This window comes from Schistocerca gregaria, chromosome 8, assembly GCF_023897955.1.
Source record: "Schistocerca gregaria isolate iqSchGreg1 chromosome 8, iqSchGreg1.2, whole genome shotgun sequence".
NCBI classification, from domain to species: domain Eukaryota; kingdom Metazoa; phylum Arthropoda; class Insecta; order Orthoptera; family Acrididae; genus Schistocerca; species Schistocerca gregaria.
Genome location: NC_064927.1, coordinates 135,431,735 through 135,457,647, shown reverse-complemented (window position 1 = coordinate 135,457,647; position 25,913 = coordinate 135,431,735). Strand labels below are relative to the sequence as shown.

The window sequence follows — 25,913 nt, the reverse complement described above, 5'->3', positions numbered from 1 at the left end:
CTAAGATAAGTCGTAAGGTCAGTATTGCCTCGCGTGTTCCAACATTTCGACGGAATCCAAACTGATCCTCCCCGAGGTCTGCATCTACCAGTTTTTCCATTCGTCTGTGAAGAATTCGCGTTAGTATTTTGCAGCCGTGGCTTATTAAACTGATAGTTCGGTAATTTTCACATCTGTCAGCACCTGCTTTCTTTGGGATTGGAATTATTATATTCTTCTTGAAGTCTGAGGGTATTTCGCCTGTCTCATACATCTTGCTCACCAGCTGGTAGAGTTTTGTCATGACTGGCTCTCCCAAGGCCGTCAGTAGTTCTAATGGAATGTTGTCTACTCCGGGGGCCTTGTTTCGACTCAGGTCTTTCAGTGCTCTGTCAAACTCTTCACGCAGTATCGTATCTCCCATTTCGTCTTCATCTACATCCTCTTCTATTTCCATAATATTGTCCTCAAGTACATCGCCCTTGTATAAACCTTCTATATACTCCTTCCACCTTTCTGCCTTCCCTTCTTTGCTTAGAACTGGGCTGCCATCTGAGCTCTTGATATTCATACACGTGGTTCTCTTCTCTCCAAAGGTCTCTTTAATTTTCCTGTAGGCAGTATCTATCTTACCCCTAGTGAGATAAGCTTCTACATCCTTACATTTGTCCTCTAGCCATCCCTGTTTAGCCATTTTGCACTTCCTGTCGATCTCATTTTTGAGACGTTTGTATTCCTTTTTGCCTGCTTCATTTACTGCATTTTTATATTTTCTCCTTTCATCAATTAAATTCAATATTTCTTCTGTTACCCAAGGATTTCTAGCAGCCCTCGTCTTTGTACCTACTTGATCCTCTGCTGCCTTCACTACTACATCCCTCAGAGGTACCCATTCTTCTTCTACTGTATTTCTTTTCCCTATTCCTATCAATTGTTCCCTTATGCTCTCTCTGAAACTCTGTACAACCTCTGGTTCTTTCAGTTTATCCAGGTCCCATCTCCTTAATTTCCCACATTTTTGCAGTTTCTTCAGTTTTAATCTACAGGTCATAACCAATAGATTGTGGTCAGAGTCCACATCTGCCCCTGGAAATGTCTTACAACTTAAAACCTGGTTCCTAAATCTCTGTTTTACCGTTATATAATCTATCTCATACCTTTTAGTATCTCCAGGGTTCTTCCACGTATACAACCTTCTTTCATGATTCTTAAACCAAGTGTTAGCTATAATTAAGTTGTGCTCTGTGCAAAATTCTACTAGGCGGCTTCCTCTTTCATTTCTTAGCCCCAATCCATATTCACCTACTATGTTTCCTTCTCTCCCTTTTCCTACACTCGAATTCCAGTCACCCATTACTATTAAATTTTCGTCTCCCTTCACTAGCTGAATAATTTCTTTTATTTCATCATACATTTCTTCAATTTCTTCATCATCTGCAGAGCTAGTTGGCATATAAACTTGTACTACTGTAGTAGGTGTGGGCTTCGTATCTATCTTGGCCACAATAATGCGTTCACTATGCTGTTTGTAGTAGCTTACCCGCATTCCTATTCTCCTATTCATTATTAAACCTACTCCTGCATTACCCCTATTTGATTTTGTGTTTATAACCCTGTAGTCACCTGACCAGAAGTCTTGTTCCTCCTGCCACCGAACTTCACTAATTCCCACTATATCTAACTTTAACCTATCCATTTCCCTTTTTAAATTTTCTAACCTACCTGCCCGATTAAGGGATCTGACATTCCACGCTCCGATCCGAAGAACGCCAGTTTTCTTTCTCCTTACCTTCCTTCAATTGTGCCAACTGGCGGTGAATCGAGGAAGTGCAGTACATACTGACGAAACTAAAATGACCTCTAACATGGAAATTAAGCGTTTCCGGGCACATGTCCACATAACATCTTTTCTTAATTTGTGTCTGTGGAATGTTTCCTGAAAGTTTGGCCGTACCTTTTTGTAGCACCCTGTATAAAAGGTGTTTTCAAGTTCTAGTGAAGTGTATGAGTTTCTTCACCAGTGGTTTTGTTGGGGTCTTCCCACCACAGTTTTCGTTTGCCTGTCCGCGGGACTGTGGTAATTGCTTCTTGGTCGGGCCGTTCCATTCACACCTCGATTGGGTGATTTAGGGTCGGTGTCGCGGGTCTCTGTGGTTCGGAGTCTGTGCAGGCACCGCCCTCGCTTCATCTTCTGGTTTTGAGTAACTCGGGGAAGTGTCGGCTTGTGATGGAACTTTTGGGGCTGATCTGCTATGGCCCTGCAGACCACCAGTAACTATTCCGCCTATTGTGATTTGGGCCCCTTCACACGTGTCACTCCCTCACTGAGCTAAGGAAAATTTTTTTTGGGGACTCCTTTAATATGAAAATTTGTGTGCTGGGTTATTCACATTTATTTTGTAACAAATATAAGTTATGTGACTGGCGAGAGAACTATTTTTGCTTAGTACAAGCTAGCTACTTTTGGAATTGTTCCCTTATTGAAATAACAAGTTTAAAATATTCTTATTGTTAACGTCAAGCCTTGCAATATCCTTTACATAGCTATAGCTATTTTTAAGAGTTTTTTTTACTGATGTCTTACATATAAAGTTAAAATATCATTAGAATGAGATTTTCACTCTCCAGCGGAGTGTGCGCTGATATGAAACTTCCTGGCAGATTAAAACTGTGTGTCGGAGCGACACTCGAACTCGGGACCTTTGCCTTTCGCGGGCAAGTGCTCTACCAACTGTGCTACCGAAGCACGACTCACGTTCGGTACTCACAGCTTTACTTCTGCCAGTACCTCGTCTCCTACCTTCCAAACTTTACAGAAGCTCTCCTGCGAACCTCGCAGAACTAGCACTCCTGAAAGAAAGGATATTGCGGAGACATGGCTTAGCCACAGCCTGGGGGATGTTTCCAGAATGAGATTTTCACTTTGTAGCGGAGTGTGCGCTGATATGAAACTTCCTGGCAGAGAGCTTCTGTAAAATTTGGAAGGTAGGGTACTGGTAGAAGTAAGGTTGTGAGGACGGGGCGTGAGTCGTGCTTGGGTAGCTCAGCTTGTAGAGCACTTGCCCGCGAAAGGCAACAGTTTTAATCTGCCAGGAACTTTAAAAATATCATTGGGAAGTTGTTAATGTCGTACCTGGCAATCTCCTTTTCATAAAGAACATTTGTCAGCTATTGGAAATTTTTTTGGAATTTTTTTTTAAATGCCAAAAGGTATCTTTAGTGTTATTTCACCAGCACCTCCTGGCCCCTACTTCCACGATAACATTTTGGAATAATATGTTCACTTGAGTTGTTATTTGTTAACCGCCCTAATTGAATGTTCAACACGTAATGCACTGTGGGGCAGAGTGAACCAACCTGTTGCGCAGGAGTCTGGTGGAGACGGCGTACTCGGTGGTGGCAGACAGCGCGTGGAAGTAGAGGGTACGGAAGCCGCCGTCCGCGGGGTCGGGCGCCGACAGCGCCGCCGAGAAGACGCCGTCCGTCCACTGGAAGTCCAGCCCGGCGATGCGGTAGTCGCCGTGCTGCGGCTCGAAGAAGAAGAAGTGGTGCTGCACGCGGAACGACGACATGCGCGCCAGGTCGAACACCACCACGGCGTAGGAGCCCAGGTCCGGCAGGTAGGCGAACGCCTCGGAGCACCTGTCCGCCGTCACGTCCACCGCGATGTGCGCGAAGAACGAGTCGGGGCGGTAGTCCGCCTCCTTCAGGTAGTAGCTGCGGGCACAGGGCCGCGCGTCAGCACGCAAGGCAAGGCAGGTCCACAGTACCTGCATGTTCTGGGCATAGTTCCGCGTAGGCAGCGCGTACACAGCTTTCCCACTAGAGCGCGCCCCGCTAAGCACAACAGCGCAGGCGCAGCGCCCGTCCGTCTCCGCACTACTAGATGGCGCTGACTTAGAGACGGACCAAATTCTGCTTCCGCCGATCCGCGTATTAATACGTAACGCAGCCAATGAGATTGCTGCTAACGTAGGACCTTTTCTCCTCGCGGATCACACTCGCGCAGTGATACCTGAACGCTCTAGGTATAACGAGTGTACAGATCTCCCATTAGTCAGTCTGCATTAGTCTGTAGTCAAGTTTCAGTCTGCGCCTAATAAGAGTATCATATTCCTGTACATAGCCATAAATGGTTCAAATGGCTCTGAGCGCTATGGGACTCAACTGCTGTGGTCATTAGTCCCCTAGAACTTAGAACTACTGAAACCTAACTAACCTAAGGACATCACACACATCCATGCCCGAGGCAGGATTCGAACCTGCGACCGTAGCAGTCGCACGGTTCCGGACTGAGCGCCTAGAACCGCGAGACCACCGCGGCCGGCAGCCATAAATGAATAGACACTTTGTCAGTTATCAGAGATACGTGAGAATAAGATTAACGTACCAAGACCAAAGGAACTTCAGATTGTCAATTGTAAACGACATCCAGAATCAAGTTAAGTAATGTCTATCCCTTTTATTATTTTAATAAATGTGTGTGATAATTAATCGCCGGCCGCGGTGGTCTCGCGGTTCTAGGGGACTAATGAACACAGCAGTTGAGTCCCATAGTGCTCAGAGCCATTTGAATCATTTTTTTGATAATTAATCAAGTTCTGTTTAAAGTTGGTCACCGTCAATCTGCTACTCTAAGCATGCGAGTGGCATTTCTATCGTCTGACCTAATGTTCTCGCAGAAGATAAACACGCCACGATAAGACCACGAGACATTTTGCTGACACTCGCCTACTTCGTTAGAGCGACAAGTCAAATAATCTGATGGTGTGTGTACCGAAGGTCTTACAGTAACACACCACAATGCAATATCTAAATCGCCGGCTGCGGTGGTCTAGCGGTTTTAGGCGCTCAGTCCGGACCGCGCGACTGCTACGGCCGCAGGTTCGAATCCTGCCTCGGGCATGGATGTGTGTGATGTCCTTAGGTTAGTTAGGTTTAAGTAGTCATAAGTTCTAGGGGACTGATGACCACAGATGTTAAGTCCCATAGTGCTCAGAGCCGATATCTAAATCGATAAACGTAGGGTAATTTACTTGCGATTGTACAAACTACCACTATCAGAGACAGCAAAAGACTTATAATATCAAGTTTGTTTGTGTGGCCATCCTCCGTAGCAAGTATATAAATACTTGTTTTGCAAATCAAACTGCGTTTTCCTGCTGCTAGTTGCTTTGTTTATCCCATACGCGTTTCGCCTTCTCCTGTTCTAAGGCATCATCAGCGGCATCTATAACGATATAGTTTTGTTAGTTATAGATTATCAAACAGTTCACTTCGCGATTTTTTGTAAAAAAGTAATTACTTAAGATTTTCTGATTTGCTTTTTTCACATCTGCTCTGGAGGTCGCACTACCACTTTTATCAAATAGGTCTGAGCACTATCTACATCTACATCTACATCTATACTCCACAAGCCACCTGACGGTGTGTGACGGAGGGTACCTTGAGTACCTCTATCGGTTCTCCCTTCTATTCCAGTTTCGTATTGTTCGTGGAAAGAAGGATTGTCGCTATGCTTCTGTGTGGGCTCTAATCTCTCTGATTTTATCCTCATGGTCTCTTCGCGAGATATACGTAGGAGGGAGCAATATACTCACCTTTTCATTCTTGGGAATAAAAAAAAGCAAAGTGGAGCCAGGTTAACTGTGCAGAGTGGATGAGGATCCTTTGTCATTTGGTTTTTGACCAAAAACTGCCTGACACTTAATGCCGTGTGCGCACGGGCGTTATCGTGGAGAAAGTGTTCCAAATCGAAAAATGTCCTGTCTTGAGAGAGCGGAGAATGTAGCCTTTCTCGGCGAATGTCGATGATAAAATCTTCTCAGGCTGAGATTCGAGTCAATGCGTCGTTCTCCAGCAACGTTTCAGCAAGTTTCTTAATTGCCATCATCAGGCGAAGTGTCAGGTTCACGTCTCGTCCGGATCTTTATAGCTGCTGGACCACAGGTTTTTCTGCATCCTCGGTGCCGGTCGGGCTAATTACGCGCTGGCGGAATCCACACGGCGGCGCGTGGTGTGTGTGTGTGTGTGTGTGTGTGTGTGTGTGTGTGTGTGAAGGGGGATGGGGGGTGTGACGCGGGGGGGGGGGGGGGGGGGGTCGTAGCTGCGGGCGCGGAGTCCTGGCGTCTCGTCTCGGTGCGGCCTGTTTATTCGATCCGCCGCCACCGACCTGCCTCCAACGCTGCGCCCTCATCTTATTCTCGCTAATGTTGTGTTCCGCGGGGCGCTGAGTTGGAAGCCGCTATCCCGGCTGACCCGGTTATCACTGACCTGTATCTCCACTGCCTCTTCAATAATAGAGTCCCAGAAACCTTTCACTCTACACAGTCTCTTGGTTTGTTCAAATTGAAACGTGTGCACTTCACTGAGTGTGTGCTCCACTACCGCGGATTTTTCCTTTTTCCCGAGGGGTACGCTTCTCACATGTTCAGACATGCGTTGTGTAATGCAACGCTGCGTCTCCGATATATTGGTGTCCACATTCACAAGAAATTCTGTAGCCACCCAGTGGTCTTGCACCCAAGTTGCCCTTCACTGGGCCCAGCATATTCCTGATATTTGTTGCAGGACGGAAGATGCTTTTTATCTTGTTCTTTTCCAGTATCCTGGCAATATTTGCCGTGGGCGGCCCTGCGTACTTGAGGAACGCCAGAAGGTCCTCCACCTGCTTCTTCCACATCTTGAGAGGGCGTCTGATCTGCGTTTCGGTGTAGCCATTCTTCAGGAAGGTTTTCTTCAGGTGCTGAATCTCAGTTGATAAACTGTCTTTGTTGCATATGTCATGAGCTCTGAGGACAAGGGTAGTGAGCACGGATTTCCGTTGTGCTGGGTGATGGCAGCTGTTGGCGTTGAGGTACAGGTCTCTGTGTGTTTTCTTTGGGTAGATCGAGTGTCCCAGTGTGCCGGCCGTTTTCTTACGATATCGAGCAAGGGTGGGCACCTATTTTCTTCTAATTCCATTGTGAACTTTATGTTCTCGTGTATGTTGTTCAGATGGTTGAGAAATTCCATTAGATTGTTCTCGACATGCTGCCAGACCGCGAAAGTATCGTCCACGTACCGATAAAAGACCATGCGTTTAACGTGTGCTGTTTCCAAGGCGATATCCTCGAAGTATTCCATGTACAGATTGGTGCCAGTGAGGATCCCATAGCCATCCACCTGTTGGCAAAACTTGCCCCCACGCCTTGAATTTAAGGGGACTAATTTACTTGCGTGTGCAGATGATGTAGTGTCTACTCCCTCTAGCGACCTGTCAAGGCCTCGTCGCTTCCATGCCACGACGCGTCGCCGCCTTTGCCCGTACCAGAGATGGACATACCGGCTATTAGATGGGTTGTCATAACGTTCTGCCTGATAAGTGTATGTGGCTTTCAGAGCACAAGGGAATCAAGTCCATGTTTGGTCGTTTTTTAAGTGCTGTTTATGTAGCTGCTCACAGATCATAAGAGTTTCATCTCCAGGTATTGTAAATGACCTCTATAGGACTGGAAAAATTGTTAGTATGGAGGGAAGCAGTCTTTTGTTCAGAGCACAATATGACCATCTTCTTTGTCACATTTTGTACGGTTTTATTTTATCGAAGCATGAGCTCTAATTGCAGCGGACTGGTGATTATGGGTGATTCATCTGAAGATACGAAAGGTAACAAACCAGAATATCAGCGATCTTTATGCTTATGGTAGAAAATGCCTGATCATCAAATGATTACAGTAAGCACTAGAATCTCCTTTTACCCTGATTTGTAAGCGGACTTTGAACCCTGATGAGCTGTTTGACGAAGCTGATGCAATAAGAAAGCCTGGCCATCCAATGATGTACTTTTGTAGCATCCAGCAGGCCTGCCTTTATGCCAAATGTGGACCAGTAACAAAAGCGAAGAAAAAGGGCGTGAATGATTTACTGTTATATATTCAGCCTATGCATCACCATTTTTTCAATAACCTGTGGCGTGTCAGTGCCACAAGCGCTTCCTCAGCTTTGCAACAGCAAGCAGAAGAAAATCCCTTGAATTTCAATTGTATAACTTCCTGTTTGGAAATGTTAAGTTATATTGTAAGTAGGCACAGGAAATAAAATTATAATTATACATTCAAGAAAAGTATTTTCATTGTTGTTTCCGTAACAAACCCTGCAGACATGAATAAAGAGGAGATACAAGTATGATACATTCAGTGCAGAAAAGAATCAACTCCAAAATTTTACTTTTCTATTCATGATAGCATGTAATGATACTTACATTCACCCATACGAATTATGTGACTACGAGGATGAAATTTTGACTCGGCAGCAAGGTGTGCACTGGTATGAAACTTCCTAACAAATTAAAACCGTGTTTACGTTTATTAAGCATCTGGAGGCTGTGGACCGACTCAACTACAAAATTTTAACTCAAATACAAAAGTTTAAAACTGCCAGGAAGTTTAATATGTGAATATATTATGTAGAACATACAGTATTTTATCATCTATATACGTTAAATAGTGTAACCTTTTCCCTGTAATTAATTATTCAACAAAAACTTCATATCGCTCAAACTCTCCTATTGTGACTTGATCCTCTTCGTCATCGAACGCCCCACATGCGAGGCACTTCAAGGATTTTATTAAAGTACTGTACGTGTAAAGTTGACAATGTCAATAAAATGTAATTAATGAAATGCGAACTGTAGACATGACTTACCACGTAGGATACTTGATAAACTCTGCTATCTATTTTGTTGGAGGATAGATTGCTTGAACACAGCTAAACCAGAATCCTTTACCACCAAAAGCTTCTAACATAACAATGACAATTTAGCAAAAGTTAATTTTTATTTTAATCTGCGTAATAAATATACATTCACGGTTGTTTATTTTCAAGGAAATTTGTTGTCTCCTTTGTAAGAGAAAAAATTACAAAAGTTGTGTCTATTCACTCCGTTCCTGCCTGATGTAAGCTTCTATTGAATCTACAATCTTTCTCATGTCTCCAGACGAACCTATGACTTCTTCGGCACTTGTGCTGCTGATTTCTTGGATCCTAGAAACACGTATGCTATCTATGTTCTTTTATCAGTAATGTTACTCATGACAACAACAACAAAAGTAGTTTCTGTACTGAAAGTGCCGAAACGGAAAAGGTGTGAACTTCCTTTGATGCTTCGCTGAAAGAGAGAGAAGCAACGGAACACGAACGAACACAAGCGAATACGGACCGAACACGACCTTCGTTTACACCAGGGCGAATACTCTTTCGCTGTTGATGTTAGCCTGTGTTCGCTTTGGTGAAACAATCCAACTCGAAACTACACATAGCGGTAATACGCAAACCAGTTTATGTAATGGGACCGAGTGATGCAAGAGAGAGGTAGTAAACTGGATAAATACGAAAGTATTGCGAGTAGGCGGATGATTCAGGAAAATTTCGACTTCAATTTACTGTTTTAATTCACCCATTGTTATCGACCGATTCCTGTACAGAGTGACACAGAAAAACAGGAACTTTTTAAACATCAAATGAACATACAAAAAAAAAAACTCAACAAAAAATTTTGTGACAGTAAATCTACCGCTAAAACTTGCTTTTTAAGAGATGGTAACCGAACTTGTCACTATTTCAAAATAACGTTCTATATACGGTATCGTCCTGCACGTATGATCCAAACTGCTCTTGAAGTTCTTCTTTGGGTGCTGCAAGATATCAGTTGGGATCACCATGAATTTCGTCCTTAGTTCATGCAGTGTTCTTGGGCGTGTCATGTAGACCAGACTCTTGAGGTAGTCGCACAAGAAAAAAATCACAAACAGAAAAATCTGGAGTCTATCGAACGTCGTAGAATTTTGAGATCAGAGCTGCCACTGTGCTGTGTCGCACCATCCTGTTGGAACCGGGTTTCGTGAAGTTGTGGAATACTGTTCAATGCAATTGGAACAACAGAATGCAGCATCTAAACATACCGATGCGAAGCGACGGTCACTGTGACCCTCTCTTCATTTTCGAAAAAAGTGAGGTCTGATGACCCCATGTGACGAAACTGCACACAATACTAACACCTTGCTGACGTTTAAAGGGTGTTCTAGAACTAAATTATGGTTGCTGTCTGCCTAATAGCGGTAGTTCCGCTATCTCACGTAACCCGTGAGATGAAGATTGCCCTCATCTGACATCCACAGTTTGTCAATAAATCCGTTGTCCTCGTTTATGTTTGTCATAATTTGCTGGCATATTTCTAATCGTAATCGTGTTCCTTCAGTTTATGAAGAACATGCAGTTTGTTCGGTGAAATTTTGAAATTTTAAAACATAATAGAGAACTCGATGAACACTGTCTCCATTACTATAAACTGAACCCCGTGGGATTTGTAAAACTGAAACGCATATTGCTTCGATATGCTGTGATGTAAGAGAACTTCTTGGCCATTCTGTCTGTTTCGTTCTTACAGCAGATCTAGTCTGTTGAAAAATTTGTATTCAATTTCTTATACAGTGCTTCCAGGGAACGTCGGAATTTCTTCTGCCAACTATCACTGTTCTAGTGAAACATTTTTATGGGGAAAGAACGCTGTTGATCGTTGCAATGATGCGTGTTTACCAAATAATGAGATTGTTTAGAACTCAAGGTCCCCATGCGTCGTTGCTGCCAATCGTATATGGTTGCACTAAGCATTTCGAAAGTTCTGTTTCTTCTGTGTCACCCTGTGGTACTCCCTTACAAGTGGACAAATCTACTGAACTAGGACGTGCAGAAATATAAATCGTAGAGGAAACAAGCATTTCGTGAGGAAGAGCTTAAGATAGTAATGTAAAAGAGCATTTGACGGCGTGAGATAGATAACAGCAAAGGGATAGATAACATTCTATCAGAATTTCTAAAATCATTAGGGGAAGGGGCAACAAAACGACTATTCACGTTGGTGCGTAGAATGTATGAGACCGGCGACGTATCATCCGACTTTCGGAAAAACATCATCCATATAGTTCCGAAGACTGCAAGCGCTGACAAGTGCAAGAATTATCACACAATCAGCTTAACAGCTCATGCATCCAAGTTACTGACAATATACAGTAGAATGGAAAAGAAAATTCAAAATATGTTATATGACAATCTGTTTCGATTTAGAAAAGGGAAAGGTACCGGAGAGGCAATTCTGACATTGTGGTTAATAATGGAAGCAAGACTGAAGAAAATTCAAAACACGTTCATAGGATTTGTTAACTTGAAAGAAGCGCTCGACGATATAAAATGGTGCAAGATGTTCTAAATTCTGAGAAAAATAGGGGTAAGCTTTAGGGAAAGACAGGTAATGTACAGTATGTACAAGAACCAAGAGGGAACAATAAGAGTGGAAGACCAAATACAAAGCGCTCGGATTAAAAAAGGAGTAACACATTGCTATCTTCGGTGAAAGTGAAGAAGAACTACAGGATCTGTTGAATGGAATCAACTTTATAATGACTGCAGAATATGGATTGAGAGTAAATCGAAGAAAGATGAAAGTAACGAGAAGTAGCAAAAGTGAGAACAGCGGGAAACATAACATCATAATTGGGAATCACAAAGCAGGCGTAGTTAAGGAATTTTGTTACCTAGGCAGCAAAATTCGGGCCAAGTTAAGGAATGCTGCTCCCTAGGCAGCAAAATTACCAATGATGGACGGGGCAAGAAGGACATCAAAAGCAGAGTAGCACTGGAAAAAGGACATTCTCGGCCAAGAGAAGTCTACTATTACCAAACACAGGCCTTAATTTGCGGAAGAAATTTCTGAGAATGTACGTTTGGAGCACAGTACACATGGACTGTGGAAAATGTGAACAGAACAGAATGGGACCGTTTGAGACATGGTGCTACAGACTAATTTTCGAAATTCGGTGGACTGATTAGGAAGAAACGTGGAGGTGATGTGCAGAACCGGAGAAGAAAGAAATATATTGAAAATACTGAAAAGAAGAAAGGACACGTGTTAACGCGGTATCGATAGTTACGATGCCTCAACGTAGGTGCGCTCTCCTAGGTTGGCACAACAACACCGACACCGACGACAGCGCCCTCTAGCTGGCGCTGTGCAGTTCTACGAGCGCCGCTCCAGATTCTGCCCATTTTGAACCCGAGTAGACGACCAAGCAACATTGTTTCTATTTCATAGTGGGAGAGCCACTACAGATTTTTCCCGTGTAACTTTTGTGTGCTTGATACATCCGCCTTCGCACCTACGTGCTCCTCAGTGGAAAGTTAAGTATTCACGTTATTAGGTATTCATATTCTTCCTTAAGTAAAGGTGATTTAAATTCACATGCAGCACCGAATCATTTCACCTTTTCCTGCTGCTACTCACTTTATACATTCGGCCTACCCTTCAGTTTACAGGAGCAGACCCACGCGCCGCCTTCCAGGCGGGATGCAAAAGTTAAGACATCAGTGAAGAACTTCCATGGTATTAGAGGGAGGTACAGAGGATAAAAACTGTAGTGGAAGGCAGAGACTGGAATACATCCAGTAAACAATTAAAGATGTAGGTTGCAACTGCTGCTGTCAGATGAAAGGGTTGGCACAGAAGAGGAATTCGTGACGGACTGCATCAAATCATATAGAAGACGGATGAGGAAAAATAAGGAAGAAAGAGCATACTTGAAGATGGGCCGGTCGTTGAGCAGGTTGAAAACGAGGATCTGCGGTGCGGTGATGGTGACGACAGTGCCGTTGCCAGGGTCGGCGAGCCCGGTGTCGACGACCCAGAGGCGGTCGCAGGGGTCCACCCAGACGCGGTACGTGGAGGTGATGCGCGGGGCGCTGCCCTTGCTGGTGGGGCCCCTGCCCAGGCGGTTCGTCTCCCAGTTGGGGTAGGGCCGCAGCGCTGGCGACCGCCGCGCCGTACTCTTCCCTGTCGACAAACCAAGCCACGCTACATCTTAGCACGTTGCCCTTTTCCTTAGACACAAGTAATTACTATACTTGCTGCGGCCTTTACCGCTGTCCCTGTAAAAATAACGTTCTTGCACTAGTGGAAAATAGAACATGTATGCTGATGAGAAAGAAGTTTTGTTCGTATAATATACTACTAGCCATTAAAATTGCTACACCAAGAAGAAATGCAGATGATAAACTGGTATTCATTTGACAAATATATTATACTAGAACTGACATGTGATTACATTTTCATGTAATTTGGGTGCATAGATCCTCAGAAATCCATACCCAGAACAACCACCTTTGGCCGTAATAACGGCCTTGATACCCCTGGGAATTGAGTCAAACAGAGCTTGGATGGCGTGTACAGGTGCAGCTACAAATGCAGCTGCAACATGATGCCACAATTCATCAACTGGCGCATTGTGACGAGCCAGTTGCCCGGCCACCATTGACTAGACATTTTCAATTGGTGAGAGATCTGGAGAACGTGCTGGCCAGGGCAGCAGTCGAACATTTTCTGTATCCAGAAAGACCTGTACAGGACCTGCAACATGCGGTCGTGCATTATCCTGCTGAAATGTAGGGTTTCTCAGGGATCGAATAAAGGGTAGAGCCACAGGTCGTTACACATCTGAAATGTAACGCCCACTGTTCAAGATGCCGTCAGTGCGAACAAGAGGTGACCGAGACGCTAACCAATGGCACCCCATACCATCCCGCCGGGTGATACGCCAGTATGGCGATGACGAATACACGCTTCCAATGTGTATTCACCGCCATGTCGCCAAACACGGATGCGAACATCATGATGCTGTAAACAGAACCTGGATTCATCCGACAATATGACGTTTTGCCATTCGTGCACCTAGGTTCGTCGTTGAGTACACCATCGTAGGCGCTCCTGTCTGTGATGCAGCGTCAAGGGTAACCGCAGCCATGGTCTCCGAGCTGATAGTACATGCTGCTGCCAACTGTTCGTGCAGATGGTTGTTGTCTTGCAACGTCCCCATGTGTTGACTCAGGGATCGAGACATGGCTGCACGATCCGTTACAGCCGTGTGGATAAGATGCCTGTCATCTCGACTGCTAGTGATACGAGGCCGTTGGGATCCAGCCATGCGTTCCGTATTACCCTCCTCAACCCACCGATTCTATATTCTGCTAACAGTCATTTGATCTCGACCAACGGGAACAGCAATGTCGGAGACGATAAACCGCAATAGCTATAGGCTACAATCCGACCTTTATCGAAGTCGGATACGTGATGGTAGGCATTTTTCCTCCTTACACGAGGCAACGAAACAACGTTTCACCAGGAAACGCCGGTCAACTGCTGTTTGTGTATGAGAAATCGGTTGGAAACTTTCCTCATGTCAGCACGTTGTAGGCGCCAACCTTGTGTGAATGCTCTGAAAAGCTAATCATTTACATATCACAGTATCTTCTTCCTGTCGGTTAAATTTCGCGTCTGTAGCACTTCATCTTCATAGTGTAGCAATTTTAATGGCCAGTAGTGTATACAAATTACACTCTGTGTACAAAAAAATCACACTGGCATCCAATGATTGGAAAGTTTTTATAACAAGTAATTCATTATATTCAGAGCCTGAGCTGTACTGCCTGCATGATCTCAGCATGCAGGGCACAGTAATCACGAAGTTAGCAATTTTTTCACTTAGCCATATTAGAAAGGCCAAAACAGTGTGTCAAGTATCTGTACTGTAGTGTTATTCATCGAAATGAAATCGAAAATTTGCATGGAAATGGTTACTCGTTTAGTGAACAGAAGCGCAGATAGCTTTGTACTGATAAACGCTGCAGCTAAACTAATACTTTTGGTTTAAATTCAGTCTATGTGTTTCGATTTTTTCTTTCACTGCTTTATGTTTACATCTAACCTTTTCTCTGCTGCTTTGCTTCTCTATCCACCTCAGCCTTTTCGACTAGTACAGCCCCAATATAACAGGTTGATAAAGCAAGCCAATGCTACTCCCAGAACTTGCCTGTTGTGCTGGGCAGTCTACATGTCAGGAACTTGAAAACGGTATTTTTGCCCCTGACATAAAGGGCACTCAAAAGCAGGTCAATAAGGCAGGTCGACACTATTCCCACTCAATATCACTGTTGTGTAGTGCAGTCTGTACAGCATCTGTTGACAAAAACACGTTTTCGTCCTTATCTGCTCTCCTAATGGAGCTAGGAGGTTGTAAAGCCCACAGTGCTGGTACTCGTGTAGTAAGCTGTTTATGTCCCACATTTGGTTGAAATCGATCCTGGGGTTTGAGAGGCATTTCTGAATATAGCTGCATGCTGCTTCATACATATATAAGTTAATGAAAGGCAGTGCAAGGGAAAGCTTGTGGATTAAGGCTTGTGGCAAAATGTAGCAGATCAAGTAGAGCACGACGTTTTCATTGCTATGAAGCTGACATTGATGTGCCTTCGATGTCACGTGTACACATTGGAGATGGTCCAGTGCCTATCATTTCTACCATAGTTTCTGTAATACATGCAGATTGTAAGTTGTACTAGATGTTTCATAAATGAGTGTAATGTTTAAGTGCTTGGTAACTGTTAGACAATATACGATGCTATACTTGGTTCCCTTTGCTGTTTATAGCTGGTTTCAAAGAAGTGTGCACACATTGTATATTCTATTTAAATGTTTTCATTTCTAATACTTTGCTGCCAGGCACTCAGGATATGAGGGGTGACTATGCCACCACCAGCAGGCTAAGCTTTCCCAAAAGCCAGATATGGATCTCTTAACCAAAGTGTTTGCTACACTTGGATTCGATTGCACCGTTTAATGTATGACCAACAGCAAGAGGGATGCTGCTGACACACAAACATCTGGAGACAGGTGAGAGAAGCAAGTGGGTTTGTTGCTATGTCGTTACGTTCTTAATAAATTTGGAATGCAAACAAACACATCAAGAAAATCCTAGCGGTATGCAATACTCAAAGAGCCCAGAAGTCAGCGTTGGAAAAGGCCACAACGGGGTACAACTTAAAGCAATGCAGGAGTTTCCAGGTTACAAGCCAGCCATAGAAAGTTCGAAATCTTCATCTTGTATGAAGTATGGGATGCGTGGTCACTTAACATCGGTTGTTCACTGGGGGGGATTGTAAATGGATCCCACCAATGAAAAAGGTGTATGACGGAAAATTCAGCACCCTCGAGGAAAGAGTGGGGAACCATGGTAATAACACTGCCGCAGAGGGTAGCCAAGGGGGCAAACATAATCAGTGAGTGATCAATGACACAAGCAATCAGAGATCCATCAGTCACCCAGAAGTGAATCAGTCAATGAGCCAGCATACACAGAGTCAATGAAACAACAGCTCAGAGCTCTACTTCTGCCAGGCGTACCGGGCCTGAGTCGTGCTTCGGTAGCTCAGTTGGTAGAGCACTTGCCCGCGAAAGGCAAAGGTCCCGAGTTCGAGTCTCGGTCGGGCACACAGTTCTAATCTGCCAGGAAGTTTCAAATCAGCGCACACTCCGCTGCAGAGTGAAAATGTCATTCTGGAAACATCCCCCAGGCTGTGGCTAAGCCATGTCTCCGCAGTATCCTTTCTTTCAGGAGTGCTAGTTCTGCATGTTTCGCAGAAGAGCTTCTGTAAAGTTTGGAAGGTAGGAGACGGATACTGGCAGAAGTAAAGCTGTGAGTACCGGACGTGAGTCGTGCTTCGGTAGCTCAGTTGGTAGAGCACTTGCCCGCGAAAGGCAAAGGTCCCGAGTTCGAGTCTCGGTCGGGCACACAGTTTTAATCTGCCAGGAAGTTTCATATCAGCGCACACTCCGCTGCAGAGTGAAAATCTCATTCTGGAAACATCCCCCAGGCTGTGGCTAAGCCATGTCTCCGCAATATCCTTTCTTTCAGGAGTGCTAGTTCTGCAAGGTTCGCAGCAGAGATTCTGTAAAGTTTGGAAGGTAGGTGACGAGGTACTGGCAGAAGTAAAGCTGTGAGCACCGGGCGTGAGTCGTGCTTTGGTAGCTCATTTGGTAGAGCACTTGCCCGCGAAAGGCATAGGTCCCGAGTTCGAGTCTCGGTCGGGCACACAGTTTTAATCTGCCAGTAATTTTCAACCTTGGTTTACTATGCTCGGGTTATAGTACCTTGAGAGCGCCCCTTGCCAGGGTAACGGTGAAGACCTCAACAGCAGTGAAGACGGAAGAGGCAATCATGCTTTTAGGGTTAATATTAAAGCTAACGATAGCAAACCCAGACGCGTCTGAACCCATAATGGGCGGCTTTCTGGTCAGTGTCTGTTCCCCACGTTAGGGGCGACTGCATTAATTGCTCCAGGAACTAACAATCCCTGGTTCTAATAAGCCAGTGGAAACATTGGACAAACAGTTATAAGCTATCATAATTCGTGAAAGTAATAATAATATTACGCCAGATGTTGCTCAATCCACCCGTCAACAGGCGGTAACCGGGTCTTCAGAGTCGGAGTTCTCTGACAGACTTCCACCCAAAACTATCTTATCTAGGCAAATTTAATACAACGCTATAATTCAACCGGAAAAATTACACATCCTAGTACAGGAGTTAGATCTACAAAAAATTCAGGTTTTAGGCCTTCAAGAAACATTATGCGCAGATGAAGCCACAATACATTATGGAAATTACTGCATATTTAAGTGTAAAACAGAAAAACGTATCGCTAAAGGTGCTCCGCTTCTGGGAATGACTTTTGTCATACATAAAAATTCCAATTTGAGATATGTGCCCCATAAGAAGTCGCCTTACGACAATGCGCATGCAGTGCGCTAACACGAAATATACCTTAATTAATGTTCATGCACCCACCAACATTGCTAACAAAAAGGATTCACAGGCTGTGGAGAAATTCTGGACCGATCTTGAGAAAGTAATGACTAAATTTCCAAAGCAGGACATCAAAGTGTTATTGGGTGATTTCAGTGCTCAGATAGGCAAAGAAAAACATACTGGAAACCTGTGGGAAAATATCCCGCAGATAAATTTAACAACAAAAACGGAAGAAGGTTTATCGAACTAGGCCAAAAAACAATGTTAAAATCATGTCAACATCATTGAGGAAGAATCCCCAAAAACAGAAGATCCCCCATTAAAGAGGTCGTTGAATATCAGATTGAGCATGTTGCCATCTCGTATTCTCTACAGAAGGAAGTTCATAACATACAAGTCCGTAGAAGTGAAACGTAGATTCAGACCAATATCTAACACGGATAAAAATTAAATTTACCCGAGGAGAGTCCACCGCAAGAAAATGCACCAGCAGAAATTTGACTCCAGATGAATCAAAGAAACTAAGCTTGGAGAAGAACTGGAAAAATTTCACAGTAAAATAATCCAGAAGCCTTAAGATTTAGTCCCCTGAAGAAAAACACAAAACATCCATGGCGGAATACAGAGTGTGATAAAGCTTTTGAAAAGCGAAAAAAGGCTTTTGTTAACTACAACAGAAAGAAAGAACCTGAAAATCTTCAATACTTTTATGAAACTAGGAAACAAGTGGCGACAATCATTAGGCAGACCAATAGAAATTACCTGAAAAACTCACGGAACGTAATCGAAGAAAACTTCCGCAACTACAATTCACAAGATTTTTCAGAGATCTTTTGCAGGAAAAATTCGCAGGTACAGTCCACAAAATTTATGTTTCGAGGAATCTGACGGAAAACTTGCACTCACTAACCAGGAAAACTGTAGGGAACTGGTACATTATTTTTCGACTCTCCTTGATTGTCCGGAACCATCTTCGAGGTTACATAAAGAAAGGCCTACTTACACGCACCTTGAATCATTCCCAGCAACACAAAAAGACATTCACAAACGCATTATTAAATTAAAAAAAGAGTAGAAGATCTGGTGAAGATGGGATTATTGCTGAGCTACTGAAAACTGTAGGAGCAAATTCTCTCAGAGAATTAACCCAAATCATTGCAGGTATTTGGGAGACAGAAAAATTAACCCAGGAATGGAAATGTGCACTTATTCATCCATTACACAAGAAAGGAGTCAAATCTGACGTAAATAATTATCGAGGTATATCCCTACTTCAGGTCGCATACAAAGTTTTATCAGCCTGTCTTCTTCAAAGAGCGCAGGAGCAACTGCAAAATAAAATTGGTGAATACCAAGGTAGCTTTCTCCCCAATAGATCCTGCACAGAACAAATTTTTCAATCTAAAAGCAGAGCTAAAATACAAAGCAGTCAGAAACAGCACAGTAATTTGTTGACTTCAAAAAGACTCAGTTGACCGAGAAGCACTTTTTGATATACTTGAAGAACAAGGGTTAGATCCAAAAACACTTAACCTTATCAAAGAAACACTGACCAATACTACCTTAATAGTGAAATTCATGGGTGAAATATCTGAGCCCTCCCCGATCAAAACTGGCGTCCGACAAGGTGATGGTTTGTCTCCTCTCTTATTCAACCCTGTACTGGACAAGGTCATCCGCGAATGGGAAAAGGTATTGAAGAATAAAAACTGCTGGAAACCTATACAGTTGGGGCGAGTCAAGGATGACATAAGAATTTCATGTTTAGCTTTTGCTGACGGCTTAGCCGCACTAGCGAATGATAAAGGCAATCGAACAGGTTGAAACCCTTAAAGAACGTGCAGAGAAAGTTGGTCTGCAAATATCTTTCCTAAAGTCTGAGTTTATCGGCGCAAAAGCTAACACCCAAAACTTGACTAAAAAATACGGTCATATCAATAGAGTCCCATATTTTAAATACATAGATACTTAGGTGAAGTCCTTGAATCTACGCGGAGAGAGAAAATAGCACAAAACATTCGCCTCCAAAAACTAAAGAGGGCCTGTGGAAGAACCTTCAAGGTGTACAATATAAAATGCATGTCCAAAAATACTAAAATTAGGCACTGTAATACAGTATTAAATCCTAAAATCCTGTAAGCCAGTGAAACCCTGACATTCCACATGAAAGGTGACCTAAAATACTTATTATAGAAAGAACGTAAAATAGTCAGAAAGATACTAAGGGCAAATAAAACAGAAGAGGGCTATAATTACAGTCTCGTCAAATAACTGAGAAATTGTCCAACCCTGCAGCAGACAGAGAAAACCGATTAAAATTTTATGGGCACATCTCTAGGCTTCCGGAAAGAAACCTTAAGCACGAAATTCTTAAATACACAGAAGGACTTAAAACTTTACCCTGGATACAAGAGGTCAAAATGGACCTACAAAAAGCTCACATAAATTATTCAAATATTTTGGACAGAAAGGTATTTAAGCAGAAAGTTAAAAGATGGGAAGTCAGAATACGAAGCTCTGAAAAAAGCAGAAACAAAATGGAGAGAGGAAAGGAAGAGAGTCCATGGGGTAAAAATGGGAGCAGTGTGGAAAAAAGGGAAAAGAATCAAGAAGCTCTGTGTGATCCAACAGGGTCTAATCGCACATAACAACAACAACAACAACAACAATAATAATAATAAAAGGCAATGTCCTCACAGAGTGACTGACTCATCATCCCCAACCCAAACTGTTAGGTATGAAATGTTGAAATTTGGAGAAGGTACAGATCTTATACTGTTTAAGAATGGATTTTTCGAAGTTCAAACCTTAAAGGGGGAGAATATGGGATAAGGATTTTTTCGAAAAATGGCACTATTAAGGCAATTTTGAAGCTAGACCTACGAAAATTGGTATTTGGTTTCTCGGCCAGAAATAGCGAAATACCTGTTTCAGAATTTTTGGGAATTTAACCCTATGTGGGTGAACTAGTGGGTGAAAATATACCCTCATTATGAACTGCTAAAGTATTTTTGATGCTACATCTATGAACATTGGTGTCTGACTTCTCCGTTAATATATATATATATATATATATATATATATATATATATATATATATATATATAAAAAATCGGGTGAGTGGGTTAGACCTGGGGATATGGAGCACTTTTAATATTTTGGAAGACGAATGTGGACTTGTAAACTGCCATACAAAGTTCCAGTTCCGACCCTGTAAAAAACCTGCGCGATTTTATGTTATAAATAATTTTCTTAAAATAAAAACTTCTCTGACTACGTCATATTTCTAAAGCCTACAGACTGCGGTTTACAAGCCAACTTTGCAAACGCGTGACTATAAAGATTTTCTGGATCGTGTCGTCTTCAGTGGTAAATCGAAATTTTGCCTGTGAACATACACAATGGGAGCATCTGGAAGTCAAAAAATCCCCACGAGTCTCTCTTAAAATGAATGTTTCTGTGCCAAATACTCGGCAGAAAGTTTATAGGTCATTATTTTTCGGTGAAACAATTGTAATTCGTGTTTCTTATCTTGATGGGCTAGAATTATGGCACTTTCCTCAACTGGATGAAATTGACCCGCAGATCTTTATTTGGCTGTAAGATGGTCGTTACATCACTGGCATAACGTTGTACCCGACCGCTAGGAGCCGGATGATAGAACTTGTTTTACATGACCTGCACATTCACAAAAGACCTGATGTCATGTTATTTTTACCTTTGAGGGTTCATGAAGGATTGCAAGAGTTACTCCAGAGGCACTGATCAAAGTTTGGGAAGAACAAGCCTACCGACTCGCTGTGTGACGAATAGTGCTCACACTGAACATTTTAAGACAGTCTGTCTGAGATTGTCTTTCGTTTGCAGTATTACACTCCTGGAAATTGAAATAAGAACACCGTGAATTCATTGTCCCAGGAAGGGGAAACTTTATTGACACATTCCTGGGGTCAGATACATCACATGATCACACTGACAGAACCACAGGCACATAGACACAGGCAACAGAGCATGCACAATGTCGGCACTAGTACAGTGTATATCCACCTTTCGCAGCAATGCAGGCTGCTATTCTCCCATGGAGACCATCGTAGAGATTCTGGATGTAGTCCTGTGGAACGGCTTGCCATGCCATTTCCACCTGGCGCTTCAGTTGGACCAGCGTTCGTGCTGGACATGCAGACCGCGTGAGACGACGCTTCATCCACTCCCAAACATGCTCAATGGGGAACAGATCCGGAGATCTTGCTGGCCAGGGTAGTTGACTTACACCTTCTAGAGCACGTTGGGTGGCACAGGATACATGCGGACGTGCATTGTCCTGTTGTAACAGCAAGTTCCCTTGCCGGTCTAGGAATGGTAGAACGATGGGTTCGATGACGGTTTGGATGTACCGTGCACTATTCAGTGTCCCCTCGACGATCACCAGAGGTGTACAGCCAGTGTAGGAGATCGCTCCCCACACCATGATGCCGGGTGTTGGCCCTGTGTGCCTCGGTCGTATGCAGTCCTGATTGTGGCGCTCACCTGCACGGCGCCAAACACGCATACGACCATCATTGGCACCAAGGCAGAAGCGACTCTCATCGCTGAAGACGACACGTCTCCATACGTCCCTCCATTCACGCCTGTCGCGACACCACTGGAGGCGGGCTGCACGATGTTGGGGCGTGAGCGGAAGACGGCCTAACGGTGTGTGGGACCGTAGCCCAGCTTCATGGAGACGGTTGCGAATGGTCCTCGCCGATACCCCAGGAGCAACAGTGTCCCTAATTTGCAGGGAAGTGGCGGTGCGGTCCACCCTACGGCACTGCGTAGGATCCTACGGTCTTGGCGTGCATCCGTGCGTCGCTGCGGTCCGGTCTCTGGTCGACGGGCACGTGCACCTTCCGCCGACCACTGGTGACAACATCGATGTACTGTGGAGACCTCACGCCCCACGTGTTGAGCAATTCGGTGGTACGTCCACCCGGCCTCCCGCATGCCCACTATACGCCCTCGCTCAAAGTCCGTCAACTGCACATACGGTTCACGTCCACGCTGTCGCGGCATGCTACCAGTGTTAAATACTGCGATGGAGCTCCGTATGCCACGGCAAACTGGCTGACACTGACGGCGGCGGTGCACAAATGCTGCGCAGCTAGCGCCATTCGACGGCCAACACCGCGGTTCCTGGTGTGTCCGCTGTGCCGTGCGTGTGATCATTGCTTGTACAGCCCTCTCGCAGTGTCCGAAGCAAGTATGGTGGGTCTGACACACCGGTGTCAATGTGTTCTTTTTTCCATTTCCAGGAGTGTATTTATAATAACTGTAATTTGAATGTAATAAATGTTACAAAGCCATAAATTCCGTATATTCGTTTTGAAATACCCTGTATGCCACTTTTAAGCGGGAGTCATCATTCTCCTAAAGTGATGTATATCCCATTGTAACTGGTTACCACTATAGGCAACAGTCGGAGCATATTCTCGTATTACACCCGGTAATTCGCCTGCCACTTCTGCTTCCTGTAAAGCAGCCGTGACTAGCAGGTAGTCGGGTTCCAGCGCTACAGGCGTTTCTCCTCCTCTGTCGGTGCTATGCAAGTAAGGCAAGTGATTAGCTACGACAAGGCGCCAGCCTCACCGCCGGCAGCTTGCGCTTCGACGGTGCAGTCGCAGCACTGTGTTACACCCACCATCAAGCACCGCTCATGTCCTTCCGCCTGTTGCCCGTTTTTACACTGCTGGGCACCTAGGAGGCAGCTTATGCACACGTTACAGGCTTTACGCCGACCGCGCCCTGTAGCCTATTCATTGGAGAACTTGTTAAGCTCTCGCTGAGCTCTCGCCGGCCATGCACGGCAGTTCTGTCCAGCTGAGCCCTGCCTCTGGATCCTCCAGCAGCTACTAGGGAAGACACTCCACAGCAGCCACACCGAACTACCAGCCATTACCCCCAGAGCCGTAGCCTCTTCAGACGCTAGCCTTCCCCAGATTCGATGTCCCAGGACTTGTGTTTTTACGTGGAAGTAATAGTGAATGTGTAACAGGTGGTTTCCGTCACGACCTATGTCACGGCGGACATTGACTTCGTTCAAATGGCTCTAAGCACTATGGGATTTAACATCTGAGGTCATAAGTCCCCTGGACTACTTAAACCTAACTAACCTATGGACATCACACACCTCCATGTCCGAGGCAGGATTCGAACCTGCGACCGCAGCAGGCACGCGATTGCGGACTGATGCGCCTAGAACCGCTGGGCCACAGTGGCCGGCCCATTGACTTCGTCAGATTTCCAGCAGATCAGGAATTCTTTCAGTTTATGTCTATCAGAATCAATGTTATGTCAAACATTGCTTTTTATATGTTTTGCTAATATAGTAAGACTTACACACTACCTGGGAAACATGAATCGTTGCACATGTGCCACACCACTGAGTATACAAAACAGTGTTGTGCAAATCACATCAGACGCACACCTTCATAATTGTAGACCATTGTAATATTCGAGATCGCTTTGGGGCCATGAAGTAACCCCTGAGCACTCGTACGTATACTTTTATCTGTAATGTTGTCTGTGCACTACACATCCGGACTACTCAGGTCTTTTGTACACACTCATTATGCAGATACTACGGCCCCACTACTTTCATGTGGTTCCCTATCGCCAGCTTTTACTCTTGGTTGGTAGCTAAAGCTGTTTTTGTTAGTGGTTTAACAGAGTGATTTTTCGGAGTTAGTCTCTGTGTGCGTGTGAGTTTTGTGCGCAGCTGCCGAAAGGTACCCTTAGATCAGATTTATTTCCCATACTTATTGGAATAATCCTTTCATAAATCTGCTGCCACAATCAAGTGATTATTCTGGAACAGCTCAAAAAGTAACAATGCAAATTAATTTGAAAATTTCTCGAAAGCTGAATGTTTCATTATTACTGAAGAAGAAATGCTTATCCAATAATACTAAAGGTAATAAGTAACTGATTGTCCTGTATAAAAAAGTGAACAGTACTAAAAAAGTTAATAAATAGAAGTGACACTGCATATCAAAAGCCTTGATGTAAATTTGCTTATACAAAAAGGTCTGACTTTCAGTGCATCTTAGCAGTTGCAGTATATGGGCCGTTCAATAAATAACAAGAAAAGTTGTACAAAAAATACAAAACTTTGACAAAGTTTGTGATTCTTCGGTTGGTGGTGACCTATAACTATTATGAAATGGGGCGGACTCGCGTACTTTGAGAACGGGATGCTGGGAATCAGTGAAACAATCGATTGTGCGCACGCCGGTGACGTAGGACGGGAGAGTCCATTTGCTGGGATGTAAGGGAGGTACGTGTGCAATCAGCGACAATAGTAGAGTCTATTGCACAGGGTCTCCACAGAAGTGTTGTTCCAACCTACGCATATATATATATATATATATATATATATATATATATATATATATATATATATATATATACACTCCTGGAAATTGAAATAAGAACACCATGAATTCATTGTCCCAGGAAGCGGAAACTTTATTGACACATTCCTGGGGTCAGATACATCACATGATCACACTGACAGAACCACAGGCACATAGACACAGGCAACAGAGCATGCACAATGTCGGCACTAGTACAGTGTATATCCACCTTTCGCAACAATGCAGGCTGCTATTCTCCCATGGAGACGATCGTAGAGATGCTGGATGTAGTCCTGTGGAACGGCTTGCCATGCCATTTCCACCTGGCGCCTCAGTTGGACCAGCGTTCATGCTGGACGTGCAGACCGCGTGAGACGACGCTTAATCCAGTCCCAAACATGCTCAATGGGGGACAGATCCGGAGATCTTGCTGGCCAGGGTAGTTGACTTACACCTTCTAGAGCACGTTGGGTGGCACGGGATACATGCGGACGTGCATTGTCCTGTTGGAACAGCAAGTTCCCTTGCCGGTCTAGGAATGGTAGAACGATGGGTTCGATGACGGTTTGGATGTACCGTGCACTATTCAGTGTCCCCTCGACGATCACCAGAGGTGTACAGCCAGTGTAGGAGAACGCTCCCCACACCATGATGCCGGGTGTTGGCCCTGTGTGCCTCGGTCGTATGCAGTCCTGATTGTGGCGCTCACCTGCACGGCGCCAAACACGCATACGACCATCATTGGCACCAAGGCAGAAGCGACTCTCATCGCTGAAGACGACACGTCTTCATTCGTCCATCCATTCACGCCTGTCGCGACACCACTGGAGGCGGGCTGCACGATGTTGGGGCGTGAGCGGAAGACGGCCTAACG

The 25,913-nt window shown here is 44.3% G+C and overlaps 1 protein-coding gene across 2 annotated transcripts in view; it reads right to left on the bottom strand.

Moving 5' to 3' along the window:
- LOC126285325 (L-dopachrome tautomerase yellow-f2-like) overlaps positions 1 to 25,913 on the bottom strand; it is a 497,699-nt gene that overhangs the window by 35,374 nt on the left and 436,412 nt on the right. For both annotated transcript variants that reach the window (XM_049984630.1, XM_049984629.1), the window contains exons 3-4: positions 12,589 to 12,841; positions 3,337 to 3,696 (exon numbers count right to left, since the gene is read on the bottom strand). In XM_049984630.1, the coding sequence (XP_049840587.1) occupies positions 3,337 to 3,696; positions 12,589 to 12,841 (613 nt within the window). The remainder of the gene's footprint in view (positions 1 to 3,336; positions 3,697 to 12,588; positions 12,842 to 25,913) is intronic.